The sequence below is a fragment of the Urtica dioica genome, chromosome 4 (genome assembly GCF_054948205.1).
Source record: "Urtica dioica subsp. dioica isolate 48M chromosome 4, U.dioica_male_clone48M_v1_H2, whole genome shotgun sequence".
NCBI classification, from domain to species: domain Eukaryota; kingdom Viridiplantae; phylum Streptophyta; class Magnoliopsida; order Rosales; family Urticaceae; genus Urtica; species Urtica dioica.
The window spans coordinates 44,670,675-44,687,016 of NC_142759.1; the positions used below are offsets into that span (position 1 = coordinate 44,670,675).

General features: G+C 37.6%; 2 protein-coding genes across 2 annotated transcripts; both read left to right on the forward strand.

The window, feature by feature from the left end:
- Nucleotides 1–5,370: 5,370 nt before the first annotated feature.
- LOC149401587 (putative glycerol-3-phosphate acyltransferase 8) lies at nucleotides 5,371–8,861 on the forward strand. The gene is made up of 4 exons (XM_089611993.1): nucleotides 5,371–5,861; nucleotides 5,965–6,277; nucleotides 7,688–8,161; nucleotides 8,232–8,861. Exons 1-4 carry the CDS (start codon nucleotides 5,521–5,523, stop codon nucleotides 8,634–8,636), a joined length of 1,533 nt encoding a protein of 510 aa, XP_089468119.1. The 5' UTR covers nucleotides 5,371–5,520; the 3' UTR covers nucleotides 8,637–8,861.
- A 564-nt stretch (nucleotides 8,862–9,425) lies between these two features.
- On the forward strand, nucleotides 9,426–13,787 carry LOC149401588 (uncharacterized). The gene is made up of 12 exons (XM_089610799.1): nucleotides 9,426–9,834; nucleotides 9,892–10,270; nucleotides 10,328–10,536; nucleotides 10,675–10,970; nucleotides 11,685–11,792; nucleotides 11,878–12,133; nucleotides 12,227–12,367; nucleotides 12,504–12,678; nucleotides 12,775–12,857; nucleotides 12,948–13,025; nucleotides 13,388–13,542; nucleotides 13,653–13,787. The coding sequence occupies exons 1-12, from the start codon at nucleotides 9,426–9,428 to the stop codon at nucleotides 13,785–13,787; spliced, it is 2,424 nt and encodes an 807-aa protein (XP_089466925.1).
- Nucleotides 13,788–16,342: the final 2,555 nt, after the last annotated feature.

The window sequence follows — 16,342 nt, forward strand, 5'->3', positions numbered from 1 at the left end:
TCTGAAACAAAACAAAATCTCTCTTTTTACAGCTAAAGTAGAGTACATAGCAGCTGGAAGTAGTTGCTCTCAAATGTTATGGATGAAGCATATCTTTTTTGAATGTGGGATTCAACAAGATGTTATGCCTCTTTACCGTGATAACATAAGTGCTATAAGTGTCTCGAAGAATCCGATGCAGCATTCGAGAACTAAGCACATTGACATCATGCATTACTTTATAAGGGAGTTGGTGGAGAAGAAGATCATTGAATTGAAGCATGCTTCCAGTGAGAAGCAGTTTGAAACACTTAGATCCTCATTGGGTCTTTGTGTAATTGCGAATTAATTTTCTCAGTATCTTATCTGTCAACTAGGCTTCTACACATGACACGTGTCTTTATCAGGGAAAAGTCATGAAACCGCTCCCGCTTCTTGAGAATAATACTCATTGCTCTCTTGCCTTGTTCAACATTTTCTCTCTCTTGTTCAAAAGGTTCTCTGAAAGCCCTTTATTTCATCTAAGAAATTCTTCGCGATCCAGTGTGCTATTTGTCCAATTTGTGAGAAAATGGTTAATACTCGGGCGTCTAAACTTGTTCACGTTCATGGTCATACAAATGTTGGGGTTGTGTCATCATCAGAGCCACCGATTTTGCCTCTAAACATAATTGTCAACGCCGCTATGTTGGAAAAGGATTGAGAAAGTCTTCAGAATCCTTAGTTTATCGAAGAAGGCTATGATGCTATTGAGAATCAGGTTTTCCCTAATCCTAATATTTCTTCTATCCAGTACTACAAAATACCTATTAGAAGTCGCTATATTTGCGTCGGATACATTTTAAGGCGACGCACAAAATAATTTTTTGGAGTTCGGTTGACGTGGAGAAGAGTAAAATAAAGGTCATTCAACCAGAATTGACCACGTGGCCTCGCGTCGCTCAAAAAGCAAACGACGCCACGTGTCGTGGGACGTCGTTCTCTTTTTGAGCGACGCCACGCCATGTGTCGTTTGGCTTCGCTTGCTTTCTGAGCGATGCCAGCTGTCTGAGCGACGCGCAAGACACGTGGCCTGGCGTCGCTCATTAAATAAGCGACTCCCCATTTTAAATATTATATATATATATATATATATAGACGTATAATGGAATACATACTTTTAAAATTAAAAAAATAATAATAATATTGGAGTCGCTCATTAAACAAGCGACTCCCAATTTTAAATATATATATATATATATATATATATATATATACGTATAGTGGAATACACATTTAAAAAAAAAAAAAAATAATACTGGGTCGCTCATTAAACAAGCGAATCCACATTTTAAATATTATATATATATATATATATATATATATATATATTGACGTATAGTGGAATACGTATTTTTAAAATTAAAAAAATAAATATTGGAGTCGCTCATTAAACAAGCGACTCCCCATTTTAAATATTATATATATATATATATATATATATATATATATATATATATATATAATATTGGAGTCGCTCAAAAAGTGAGCGACGCTAGGCGTTTTTATTCTTTTAAATCGCATAAGTCCTGAAATCTCACAGCAGTTTACATCTTCATCTTCTTCGATATTCTCTCCAAAAAAAACCGAAAAACTCCATTGAAATCCACCTCCACCACCACCACACATCTCCACCGACTGAGGAACGGCTTCCACACATCTCCAGTGACTTTACTCCATCCGGCGTCGTGTTCTTCCATGGTGAACGTTTTCATTCGTGGCTCACGGGTAAGAGATTATTTCTAGGGTTTTTCTAGGTTTTTTTTTGTTTTGATTTCAAAATGTTATGAGTAAGAATTTTTGTTTTTTGTATTGGTTTTTTTCGTAGCCGGTGTAAATGATGTAGATTTGTTTTTATTTTCCGCCGCCCCAGGCACCCCTAGTCTCCGCCGCCACCGCCGCCCTTCTTCGTCTTGTCGCCATCGGTTTTAGGTGGAGGTTTTTTTTATCTGTTTTTTTTTATATATTAAATTTGTTGTTATATATTTTCAGCCCCTCATTAGCTTGTGGTCGCCTTTAATCCGGTTGTCACTCGTCGCCGACGCCGCCTCCTGTTTTAGCTTCCAAGTAAGTTTTTTTTTATTTCATATTTTTTTTTGTACACATTAAATTGAGCATACATAATATTTCATAAGCAAGGTTAACTGATTGTAAAAACTGCTTTAATACTGTTAATTATAAGATTATGAAATCAAATCGTGAAAAAATTGTGTTGTTTTTATCTGTTTTTCGGTTGGATTTGAATATTTTTTTCATCTGTTTTGCTGCAAGAAAAATATAGTGGAATTCGTATTTTTAAAATAAAAAATAATAATATTGGAGTCGCTCATTAAACAAACGACTCCCCATTTTAAATATTATATAATATTAGAGTCGCTCATTAAACAAGCGACTCCCCATTTTAAATATTAAAAAAATTAATATTTTTTTAATATTTAAAATGGGGAGTTGCTTGTTTAATGAGCGACTCCAATATTAGTCCGACGTGGCGCTTACGTGGAGCGTCGCTCGGTCATAAGCGACGCCCATACTTTGGGCGTCACTAGCATACGCGTCGCTCAAAAAGCGACGTCCAAAATATAATGCTTCGCTTTTTGAGCGACTCTAAAGGGGTATTTTGTAGTAGTGATCGTTGCTGGGGTTATTGCCTCTAAACTTGTAATGGGTTCTAAGACTGGTGATGTTGTGCGTAATCAAGCACATGGAACACAGGGGAAAGGGAGAATTTCAGTGATTCCTAACCTGATGAAGCAATTGACCCTCCTTTGATGACCTATGTGAAGAAATCCAAGAAGAAACTCTCTAAGAAGTCATCTCATGCGAAGAAGAAGTCTGAACAAGTGACACATGTTATTCAAGGTCCCTCTGTCCTAGAGGAAACCTCTATTGAAGATGATGCACCTGAGCCTGAATTAGTCAATGTGGTCCAGCCCTCTGTTGAAGATGGTGCATCTGAGAGTGTAAATGAAGATGATGTGGGTGTGCTCAGTCGATGGTCTTGATAAAGTTGTTCTAAGCATGTTCTTTCGTATATTATCAACAGAGGTCACAGTCATGGAGAGTCCAAGAAGAAGACGTCTGCAAAGAGGAAAGTCCCTGAAGAAGGAGATCCTAAAAGGGATGATGGTGTTAATGAAGCTGTGAGAGTCCTTCATGATGAGGAGGAGACTGAAATTGAAGAAAGACTATACAAAAGGAACAGAGATTATCCTTCTCGCAAGAAAAAAACAGTTCCTTCCAAGAAAAAAAAAAAGAAGAAAGTTGTGTTAGGGATTATTGCCCACGAGACGATTTATATGTATTCTTTAAGACGCTGAAATTATCAATAAAATTAAGTTATGACATTTTTATGCATGTGAATCGAAAATTTTATTTCTATTATAGATATATCAACATTCATCTAATCTTTAGTCTCTGTATCAAACTGAATAACATGTTAGGCATCGAAGTTTGGACGGTGAAATAAAACTTGGTTGGTTATTGATCCATGCCTGGATAGTAAAATCACATATGTGGAACACAAGTGAAGGTTGATCACTTGGGAGGACCATTCTACACAGGTGGTCTATGTACGGTATGACAGACTTTGGTCGTTGATATGCCGTTTAAGGAACCGTTACGACACACTAATCGGGGTCGCTATGATGGTCACAATGAGACTTGTTCTAAATCCTGAAGTGGTCATGGACTTGTAGGTTGTATTACAAAGTTCTTTGACTCATTCGTTAATGGCTACTTGAAGATGTCTTAATACTTATGTCTTGGGAATTTGGGATATGATCTGAGCAGAACGTGATTCACAGATACAAAATTCAGCCTTCCTGAAAAATGTTCACTCACCTAAGAATTGATTCCAGAACTAATTGATTGCATGCACTTTCGTAGTTAATATGTATGGAAGAATTTTTCACTGGGAGGAGTAACGATGCTTAGAACTTATATGTATAGCTCATTTACAAATTCACTTTTATAGATGTAACAAGAATAATTGCGATCAGCTTGTATAGAGGACTTTAATTAGTAAATCTAGAATTATGTGGAGCCATTATAATGAGTAACACCTATCTGCCAGTATAGCTACCTTATTAATTAACTATAAACACCTATCAAAAGTTTCCAGCTTCTAATTATTATCATTTAATATTAAAAAATTAAAGATAATTAAATAATTAGTTGGTTTATTATAGCATAGACTATTGACTGATAAGACAGACATAAGTATACTAACCCTATGCTATTAAGGGACATTACTTGAGACTTGAGAATTAGGTAAGTTTTGTTTACCTGAATTATAGTTGTCTAATATAGAATATAATATGCTTCTGAATTCCATGCAGTTAGAGGAAATCAACATATCCGAACAACAACAATAATTATGAATCGCACGAAATCTAAATAATATACTAAAATACATACTAGGAGCAAGAAAGAGAGAGTATGGTCACCAATAAAAGCTTTAAAATCAACGAAAGCCTTTTAGGTTTCCAAACTACTTCAGCTAACTCTAAATAAACAAAAAATTATTCAAGTAATTTGAACCAAACATAATAAAATTGAAGAAAGTATATATTGATTAGCCTCATAGATGTATGTCAACAAATTCAAAATTTGTTGTCATATGCTATTAAATTATAGATTTTTTTTAATATACATATCAACAAATTATGAATTTTTTTGACATGGAGCTCACTAACATATTTATCGGGATAGTTGGTTGATTTTGGAAAATCTTCATTCACATATATTAAGGTCCAACACCCTAATTTTATTTATTTGTTAAAACGATGATCATATTGTTGCTTTATGCAAAATATAGTTTATTATTTCAATAATACCTTACTTGACATAATTGTACCTACAGAAATTACATTTATAATAATAATAATAATAATAATAATAATAATAAAGAGCATAATTTAAACAACTATCATTAATAAGCTAGGTAATAAATATTACTATTATTAGTTGACCATTTCTTTAGTAAATTATATTTAATGACCTGATGAATGCAGAACCGTACTATTTTACTAAGCTGTCCACAGCTGAACGAGATCAATATATCGAGACATTACTATTCACTGTTATCTCTTTCAACAACATAAATCATGAAGAATCAATGTTCTCTAGAGTTTATTAAAAAAAATGTTCTCTAGAAAATATCAAATATAATACGATCATTCACTTAAGCTTAATTTAATTATTTATCTCCTAGTTGTTCAGTTCGGGAAAAGGAATAAAAAGGACATATCAGTCATTTGGACTCAAGACACCCGCCAAAAAGCAACTAAAGCAGAAACACCTTCGTACCCATTTACGTAATTTCATACCCCCAACCTCCACATTTAAAACTGGCCGAACCAAACGTTCCCTCCAGAGAAGACCGACCCAACTAAATAACTACACCCAAACACACTTCACATTCCCAAATCTCTCATCGCATCAGAGAGACCATTCTAGCCCTAAGAGAGAGAGCGACGGAGCTCAAACAGAAACACCGCAAGCATGTCTTCGCCGGAGCACAAGAACAATAAGAAGAAGAAGCAGTACTCGTTCCCGGCGATATCGAAGTGCGGTACCGGCGGTACGACGGCGTACGGATCTGTGGCTGCGGATCTGGACGGAACGCTTCTGAAGTCTCGGAGCTCTTTCCCTTACTTCATGCTTGTGGCGGTTGAGGCTGGAAGTCTCTTCCGTGGCTTCGTTCTCCTCCTCTCTCTCCCCGCCGTAATCTTCGCTTACCTCTTCGTCTCTGAAGCTATCGGAATCCAGATCCTCATTTTCATTTCCTTCGCCGGACTAAAGATCCGCGACATCGAGCTCGTTTCCCGCGCCGTCCTCCCCAGGTCCGTACGTCTTGAAAAATTAACAAATTTCTACAAATCCTTATTTTCAATTTCACTTTTCCCTTCTTTTTTAACTTTTACTTTTTGAAATTGGCCGAGTTAGGTTTTATGCGGCGGATGTGAGATCCGAGAGCTACGAGGTGTTCGAGAAGTGTGGCCGGAGAGTGGTGGTGACAGCGAACCCGACGGTGATGGTCGAGCATTTTGTGAAGGACTTTCTCGGCGGAGATAAGGTTCTCGGGACCGAGATTGCGGTCAACCCTAAGACGAAGAAGGCCACGGGGTTTGTGAAGAGTCCCGGGGTTTTGGTCGGAAAGTGGAAGAGAGAGGCTGTTCTCAAAGAGTTCGGTGATGAGTCGCCGGATATCGGTCTCGGTGACCGCGAATCTGACCATGATTTCATGTCCATGTGTAAGGTACGTCAAGCATTTATTATTAGGACGCGATCTAATATTATATATTTGTAGTTGTTTAGTTACTAGTATTTTGACTCAGTAGTATTTTATTACCGTCTTAACACATACCTAAGATTACGCTTATTTCAACAAAGTATAATTAACCTAATTTATACTACTGATAGATTTGAAGTGCAGATATATCTAAGAATGCATTTTTAACAAAATACAATTAACCGACTTAATATTCAGTAAATATGATCACGATTTATACCATCAATGTTGGTAGACCCCTTAAGTATAAAAATTGAGGAATATACCTTTGTTTGCAATTTAGTTTTGCTAAATATCTTAACGTGATATATATATAGTGCATGATTTGTAAAAAGTATGACCTGTAGCGATGTATATATATTTTTGGTTTTTTTTTTGCTTGTATCTTTTTTCTGGCAGAGTGTCATTTCTTAAGAAAATAATGATAGTCGCGTTAATAAATATTGTTAGTAGCATAGTTAATGGTGACATGTTTGAATGTATGCTTGTGGGACCTATTGCCTTAAAAGCCTCCAACTGGATTCCAGCTCAAAGATTAGGTGGTCCGTTCAATGATTTTATTGGGGCATTTAAGATATAATAAATGTCCGTCTCATTACAAAGAAACTTATTAGCTTACAAAACGTATATATGCATTAAATGTCCTTTACCCACTTATAAGGATTTATGGAGTGCGAGGCTCTTAATTACGACCGCACTCCATACACACTTATAACTTTAAATATTAAGAAGAAAAAAAAAACTAAACTATAGAAGATTAATATTAAAAATAACACTTGAAATAAAGTTGAGTTAGTTCAAACTAATTTTGTTATAAGATAGTCAGGGAGGTTATTTAGGCATAATTAAAAACGGCATAAAATATCATCTAGATTAACTTTCTACACTTTCATTTCGTACACTCCTTTATTTCTTTAATTGACATGTTACAGAAATAAAATGGTCAATTAGGTAAATAGTCACAATTACAGTTTGACATTATTAAACAGCCAACGTTTCGTAAATCTTAGATAAATAGTCACTTTCTATATATTTACAGATATAAATTTTAGGTAATGAAACGTTAACTATACAACAATTTCAAACGTTTTAATTAGTTATTTACTCTTTTTAAAAAAAAAAAAAAAAGTAAAGGCCGTGATAATAATTTCAATCCAAATACCCTTAAAGAAAACATATTACATGTAAAAATAAAAAATAAAAAAAAAAATAAAAAAATAAAAAAATTCGCTCACCCTCGTAAGAAATATATGGAATAAAGAAAGCAGTAGGAAAACAATATTTTGTACTGAAAAGTACGATAGTTGAACTAATATTCAGATTTTAAGTCCGTGAGATCTCTCAGTATGATATGTGATTGGTGATGATGAATTACAGGAGGGTTACATGGTTCCCCCAAGCAAGACAGCGAGAGTAACAGCGCCGGAGAAGCTAAAATCGCGGATAATATTCCACGACGGACGTCTGGTCCAACGGCCGGACCCAATGACGGCGCTGCTAACGTACCTGTGGCTTCCGTTGGGGTTCGTGCTGTGCATAGCGCGCGTGTACATAAACCTGCCGCTCCCGGAGCGCATCGTGCCGTACACGTACGCGCTGCTGGGAATCGACCTCCAAATCCGCGGGCACCGGCCCCCTCCACCGGCCCCGGGCCGGCCCGGGAACCTGTATGTGTGCAACCACAGGTCGGCGCTGGACCCCATCATCGCAGCCATCGCCCTCGGCCGCAAAGTCTCCACCGTCACCTACTCCGTCAGCCGCCTCTCGCGCTTCCTCTCCCCCATCCCCGCCATCAACCTCACCCGCGACCGCCAAGAGGACTCCCGCCGCATCGCCGCCCTCCTTCAAAAGGTTCGTCTTCCATTTCCATGCATATCTTTACGAACACAAGCTTGCTTATAAACGTACATTTTATTTGCAGGGCGACCTGGTTGTGTGCCCTGAGGGCACCACGTGCCGCGAGCCCTTTCTGCTGAGATTCTCGGCGCTGTTTGCGGAGATGAGTGACCGGATCGTTCCCGTGGCAGTTAACTCCAGGCAGAGTATGTTTCATGGCACCACCGTGAGGGGGGTCAAGTTCTGGGACCCTTACTTCTTCTTCATGAACCCTCGGCCGAGGTACGAGATCACGTTCCTTGACCGCCTCCCTGAGGAGATGACCTGCGGCGGCGGAGGCAAGTCGACCATCGAGGTGGCCAACCACGTGCAGAGGCTCATCGGAGACTCCTTGGGCTTCGAGTGCACCGGGTTGACCCGCAAGGATAAGTACTTGCTGCTCGGAGGCAATGACGGAAGAGTCGAGTCCATTTCTGCCGCCAAGAAGTGACTGTCTAGTGTCCAAGGCAGAAACTTCTAAGTTACTTCGACTTCTTATTTTAATTTATGTCTGATTCTCACCACCATTTTTTTGGGGGGGGGGGGGGGGGAGATATTTGATCACTATTTTTCTATTTTGATCGGATAGGTGATCTTGTAACTAAACAGTACCTATATGTATGTGCATTTGCATTTCTAAGCTTAAAATGGTCGGCAGATATATGTGATTGTTTAATTTGTGCACTGTGTCGTTCATTCATTTATCGTGATCCTTCCGAACACATTGTGATTCCCCTTTTACCAAACTATTATAATTCATTCCATTTAGACTACAAATTCTTGAAATCAAAAGACACAGAATCGCTTTGACAAATTCTAATACGGTGTAAAGTTGTTTGTATATGCTTTTTTTATTTATTTATCGGAAGTTGTTTGTATATATTGAAGTTGATGAAGAAGTCCTTTTGGTTGCAATTAGTGTTTTTGTTAGTTTGCTTGTATTACAAGTTTGTGTTGTTTAGTCGTTTCTTGTTATTTAAACGATTTGTAGTTTTTTTATCCTTTTTCTCTCACTGTCGTTTTGTCTAACGCAGCCTTGTTGTTTGAATATTTAAAACTGAAATGTTTCAGTCAAATCAATTAAGGAAATCATTACATTCTCTTCCGAATCTTCTTCTTTTCCTTTTCTCTGTATCTCGGATTCTCAAAATCAATATGGTATCAGAGCTCATCCGCATCTGAGAATTCCGACCTCTCTTCTCCTTTCTCGATCTCTAGGTTTCAGTAATTGTCCGCTTCCATGGGAGATCCTGAATCAAGATCGACGGAGCTTCCTATCACCGGCGTTCCCGGAATTGTTCGACCTAGGTCGACCATTGAAGATCAATCTTCACCTTTCTACCTTCATCATTATGATTCCTCAGGAGAAAGTCTCGTCTCCAACATCTTGACAGGGACGAACTATATCTCATGGAGTCGATCGATGCTCATCGTTCTTGAAGCCAAGAACAAGCTCGGCTTCATTGATGGATCCATCCCGAAGCCTTCGCCTGAAGATCCAGAGCTCCTACGCCTATGGAGTCGCAACAACAGCACTATCATCGCCTGGATCACGAATTCCGTCTCAAAGGAGAATATTGCATCGAGCATACTCTTCGGAGGAACATCAAAGGATATCTGGAATGATTTGAAGGATCGTTTTCAACAGAGTAATGGTCCAAGAATCTTCCAGTTCAAATGAGAATTAATCATCAATCTCTCTCAAGATCAACAGACGATCGACGTGTACTTCACAAGACTCAAGTCCGTTCATCAAGATCTGTGCGATTTCATGCCGGAATGTACTTGTGTCTGCACATGTAGAGGTAAGGCAAAATTGGCTGAATATGCTGAATCAGAGTATGTGATGCAGTTTCTCATGGGATTGAATGAGAATTACACGCATGCGCGAGGCCAAGTTATCCTGATGGAACCTATACCTCCAATCAGCAAAGTCTATGCCATGCTTTCTCAAGAAGAGACACAGAGATCTTTTGGATCTGAATCTCAGTCAGCTAATGATCAATCCAACACTCTTGCAATGACAATCAAAGACGATTCCAAGAAGCTCAAGCCAAAAGACCGATCAATTAGTGTGCACTCATTGTAAAATGCTTGGTCACACGGTGGACAAGTGTTACAAGGTGCATGGTTATCCTCCAGGCTACAAATTCAAGACCAAAGGCCAAGCAAATACAGTGGAAGGACAAGGCAATGGGGGAGGTTTCGATGGAGTTTCGGCAGTGTCGTCTCAAAATCTGAGTCTGATCAGATCCACCAGATTATCAACCACCTGTCAAATCAACTCGCCACTTCAGTCAAGGCGAATCAAGCTGCTTCTGGAGAAGTCAACATGACCTCGTTCAACACAGGTCTTTGCGGTTTGGTTAATTCTTCCTTAACTTTGAATTTTGCTTGTGATTCTTGAATCTTGGACTCTGGTGCTACTAGACATATATGTGCCAAGAAGTCTTTGTTCTATGATCTAAGAATTCTGCAAAATTCTATAGTTTCTCTTCCAAATCATACTACCATTTCTGTTAAGATGATTGGGACTGTAAAACTGCATGAGAATTTAGTGTTATACAATGTGTTATATGTGCCTTGTTTTAAGTACAATCTGATTTCTGTGAAAGCTTTGGAAAAAGAGTCTTATGTCATAGTTTCTTTCCATTATAATTACTACTTAATACAGGATTCCAGGACATTGAGGATGATTGGCCGGGGTGAGAGCCAAGGTGACCTCTACATCATGTCCAAGAACAATCTCTTCAGTTCTTCAGCATACCGTGTGAATCAAGCTTCTGTCTCTTCTCATACCTGGCATCAAAGACTAGGAAATTTTTTAAATAAGAGACTGAACTCTCTAAAACACCGGTTAGATTGTTCTATTAATGATGTAGATGATGAACCTTGTAATGTTTGCCCCTTAGCTAAGCAACATCGTTTACCTTTTGTTTCTCATAACAATTTTTCTCATGCTGTTTTTGATCTTGTGCACTGTGATATCTGGGGGCCTTATAAGGTCCAATCACATTTGGTACATAGGTTTTTCCTTACTATTGTTGATGATGCTTCCAGATTTTATTGGATTTTTCTTATGAAACACAAATCTGATGTTCACTCTATCATTCCTCATTTTTTTGCGTATGTCAATAATCATTTCTCTAAGAGCATCAAGATGTTTAGGTCTGATAATGCACATGAGCTTACTTTTACAGATGATTTCTCTAAACATGGGATCATTCATCAATAATCTTGTGTTGAAACTCCACAACAAAACTCTGTTGTGGAGAGAAAACATCAACACTTGTTGAATGTGGCAAGATCTTTACTCTTCCAATCTCAGGTTCCTATAAGGTTTTGGGGAGATTGTGTACTAACCGATAGTTACATCATTGATAGGATTCCTTCTCATGTGTTGTTGAACAAGAGTCCTTATGAGCTTTTGTATCAAAAGGAACCTATGTACAGTCTTATGCGTGTGTTTGGTTGTTTGTGTTTTACATCCACGTTGAAGGCACACAGGACCAAGTTTGATCCAAGAGCCAGAAAATGTGCTCTGATAGGGTATCCACAAGGTGTTAAAGGATATAAGCTTCTTGATATGAACAGTATGGAAGTGTTTGTATCAAGAGATGTTGTGTTTCATGAGAAGTTCTTTCCTTTTCATGATATCAAAAATCCTACCATTGGGACTGATCCTTTTGAAGACTCCTATTCCTACCCTTGTGGCTAATGTGATCCCTGCTCCTCATTCTGAAGATGAGGGCAATAAGAATTATGAGGAGTCCACTTCAGCACATAATGGCTTGAAGGATCGTACTCACATTGAAGAAGTCATTCCTGACCCTGTGACAGCTGACACTTCTTCTCATGAACCTCAAGAGTTGGCAGTAAGAAGGTCTTCTAGAGCTCATATACAGCCAAATTACTTGAGAGACTACCACTGTAACCTCATAAACAAAGGTGAATGTTTTATTTCCAAGCATAGCCTTGATAAAATCTTGAATTATGAGAATTTGTCTATGCCCTTCAGAAATTTTGTGCTTTCTATTTCAGCACAGTGTGTACCACAACATTACCATATAGCAGTCAAAGAGAAAGTGTGGAGAGATGCCACGCAGGAGGAGATTGATGCCATGCATAGCAACAATACATGGTCCATAGTTCCTCTTCCAAAGAACAAGACTTCTATTGGATGTAGATGGATTTTTACCAACAAGATGAACTCTGACGGATCCATAGCAAGAAGAAAAAGCAAGATTAGTAGCTAAGGGCTATACTCAAAAAGAGGGAGTTGATTTTCTTGACACTTTCTCACCTGTGGCTAAATTAGTCTCGGTGAAATTTTTGCTTAGTCTAGCTGCATCTCAGGGATGGTTTCTCTCTCTGTTAGATATTAGCAATGCTTTTCTTAATGGGGATCTATATGAGGAAGTCTATATGGACTTACCTATGGGATATATGAAACAGGAGGAGCACAAAGATTCGAATGTGAAACTTGTTTGCAGGTTACATAAGTCCATTTATGGACTTAAACAGGCTTCAAGACAATGGAATTTGATGTTAAGTGAATCAATGGTTCATGCAAGTTTCACTCAATCTAGGTGTGATTATTCCATTTATACTCGTGGTTCTGGAAGTACTTTCATTGCTATCCTCCTTTATGTAGATGACATCATTGTGGCAGGTCCTAATGCTACTCTTATTTCTGATGTTAAAGTCATGTTAAGTAACAATTTCAAATTAAAGGACTTAGGTAATCTGGGATACTTTTTAGGTCTTGAGATTGCCAGATCCAAAACTGGGATTGTTATTTGTCAAAGACAATATGCTTTGCAAGTTTTTCAAGATGCAGGTTTTATTAAGTCTAACCAGTAAAGACTCCTATGAATCCTAAGATTTCTTTATCTCTGGATGATGGAGATTTACTCCCCGACTCTACCTTGTATAGAAGATTGATAGGTCGTCTTTTGTACTTAACCATTAGTCGTCCTGACATCTCTTATGTTGTGCATTGTTTGAATCTGTTTGTTCAGTCTCCTAGAACATCTCATTTACAGGCTGTTCATCACTTGCTTAGATATATTAAAGCAAATCCTGGTCTTGGTTTATTCTATCCCTCTAACTCTTCTACTCAACTAAGAGCTTTTTCTGATGCTGATTGGGCTACTTGCTCTGACACTAGGAGATCAGTGACTGGCTATTGTGTTTTTGTAGGTAAGTCACTTGTTGCCTGGAAATCAAAGAAGCAGACCACAGTTTCGAGAAGTTCTTCAGAAGCTGAGTATAGATCATTGGCAGCTGCAATGAGTGAAGTGCTATGGCTGCAACAGATGATGAAGGACTTTCAGATCAAGTCAGAAGCTACCTCAGTGATTTATTGCGACAATCAGCTGCCTTGCACACAACCTCGAATCCAATATTTCACGAGCGCACTAAGCACATCGAAATTGATTTACGCTTTGTTCGTGATCATCTCCAGCAAGGCTCTATAAAGTTGCTTCCCATCCAGACACAACATCAAATTGCCGACATTTTCACTAAGCCATTGGCTTCACCAGCTCTACTTCATCTAACATCCAAGATGAAATTGAAGAACATCTTCAGTTCAGCTTGAGGAGGAGTATTGAAGTTGATGCAGAAGTCCTTTTCGTTGCAATTAGTGTTTTTGTTAGTTTGCTTGTATTACAAGTTTGTGTTGTTTAGTCGTTTCTTGTTATTTAAATGACTTGTAGTTTTTTTATTCTTTTTCTCTCGCTGTCGTTTTGTCTAACGCGGCCTTGTTGTTTGAATATTTAAAAATGAAATGTTTCAGTCAAATCAATTAAGGAAATCATTACATTTTCTTCTGAATCTTTTTATTTTCCTTTTCTCTGTATCTCGGATTCTCGAAATCAATAGTATATTCTTAAAGTGCAAATTAATCTGTTAAACTTCAAATAATATAAGATATTTTGATATTTTTAAATATCCAACTCACGCTTTTACATAAGAGCGGGCCTAAAAAAACACAGGTACCACAAACCAAAGTTTTAAATATGGCAAATATCGCCGAGATTTCACGCAAGTCCACGGTAGAAATTTGATAATATTTCACAAATGTCTTTTTTTTCGTGAATTCCTCGTGGTGTTCGACTCAAATCTCGCGACCCATTTATCCACCCGATCTAGTAAAAAATATATATAAAACCTCACCTTTTCGTAGCTTTTTACAGGACAAGCTCATTTGAGTGAAAAGTGAGGTCTTCAACTCTCGACCATCCCCTCTACAATTCTTGCACCTTACTGTGGTATACCGCACATGTTTACTTCTTACCGCTTTTGTCATCCACGATTCTTCTCTGATACCTCAATTTATCGTGTAATCGTCAAGTAAATAATTTAGCTCTCGTCCAAACTTAGAGTTTTTCTTATGTTTTTGTCTTGAAGGATTTAATTTCATATATCATGAATGAAAGGAGTATAATTTTGTTGATATTTTATTTCTTTTTTTTACTTGAATTTACATTTAATAAGAATTTAATCTGAATTATAGTGGATTATTTTGACTAGATTGTTTTAGTAGATATGAATGATTTTAATTTTATTTTGGTTGATTTAGAGTTGAATCTAACTTCGAGTAGTAATCTGTCTGTGATTTCGATTTAGACATTGTATATGTTGTGAAGTGTGAACTCTATATAGTACGGTGTGAAACTCTATATAGTATATATATGACGTGGACTCATTTTATAATTTATGTGTGTGTGAATTATGTTTTGTATGTTTGTGATGTAAATTCTATTATAATTTAAAACTGTAAATCTATTTATCATTAAGTATGGATTAAGCACTTAATAATATGTGTGTATGTGTAAATATATACTGTTTTCCGTAGTTGTTTAAGAAATATCCCGCAGTAGACCCTTTTTTGCAGTTTACCTCGATAACGATTTACCATGAGGTAACGATAACCTATAAACTTCATTAAATACCATGGTGTACCACGGAAAGTAAGAGATAAATAACAAGCAAAATTGAAAATGCGGTGCAATAATGGTAAGCGGTATTTCAAGCCCCTTGCCCCAAATTAGATTCTTCCTGCAGAACCCCTTTTCTCTACGGTGCACAAAGACAAAATGTAGAACTGGTGTCAACAGTTCAGCACGGAAGAAAGGACTCTTCGAGTATAAAATATTATCTCTAAATAGTAATTCTAGCTTGAAACGGGTCACTAGGTAGACTTATAATTACAAAAATTATTCTTTTAAAATATATATGACATGAAAAAAAAGAGCGCCATTGTTGATGTATGGGTTTTAAAGTTGAGGTTTTATTCTTATATTTATTTTATTAATTAAAAAATTATATACTTTATTCGTTCACAACATATTAGTGCTCCACGTTGTTATCCATCTATCCCGGACCTCTAGAGAAGCACGACGACTCATCAGAAAAGGACTTTGAGCCCTTCCTGATGGGCATAGGCAACACGATAAGGGCACTCGGCTACGGCCACCAAGCCACTCCGTCGCTCGGCCCCAAACCCCCTGGCCATTCGGCCCGCCCTTAGCCCCCTAGACTGATCGGTCGCTCGGTCCCGCGTCTCCGGCCATTCAACCATAGCTAAAGGTAATGAAATTTTGAGCCTTGTAACTAAGAATATATATATATATATATATATATATATAATTGCATCTTTTTTTACACAATAAACCCGAGTCCAATATATATATATATATATATATATATATATATATAACTTTTCTACATAACTATTTTTAAATTGGGATATTGACACTAATAATACTAAATGAATGTCACTTACCCTCAAATGGATAAATACCTAGCCCGATGGGTAAATACTATTATACCATCAAAATTTGACACATGTAATACTTAGCCCAATGGGTAAATACTATTATACCCTCAAATTTCATTTAAACGACAAAATTAAAAAATTCCCCCTGTTTTCTAAAAACTTCCCTCGCACACCTCTTCATCTTCTCTGAAACTCTCGCTCACAGATTTCTTTATCTCTCTTTCTCTCCCTCTCTTTCTCTTTCTCTTTCTTTCTCGGTCAAAAAACGATGAACCTAGCCCAGACCACCACTCTCGCTCAACCCACGCGCAACCCAAGATTTCGGCGACCCATCCTCACTCTCTTTCTCTTTCTTTCTCTCTCTTCGGTCG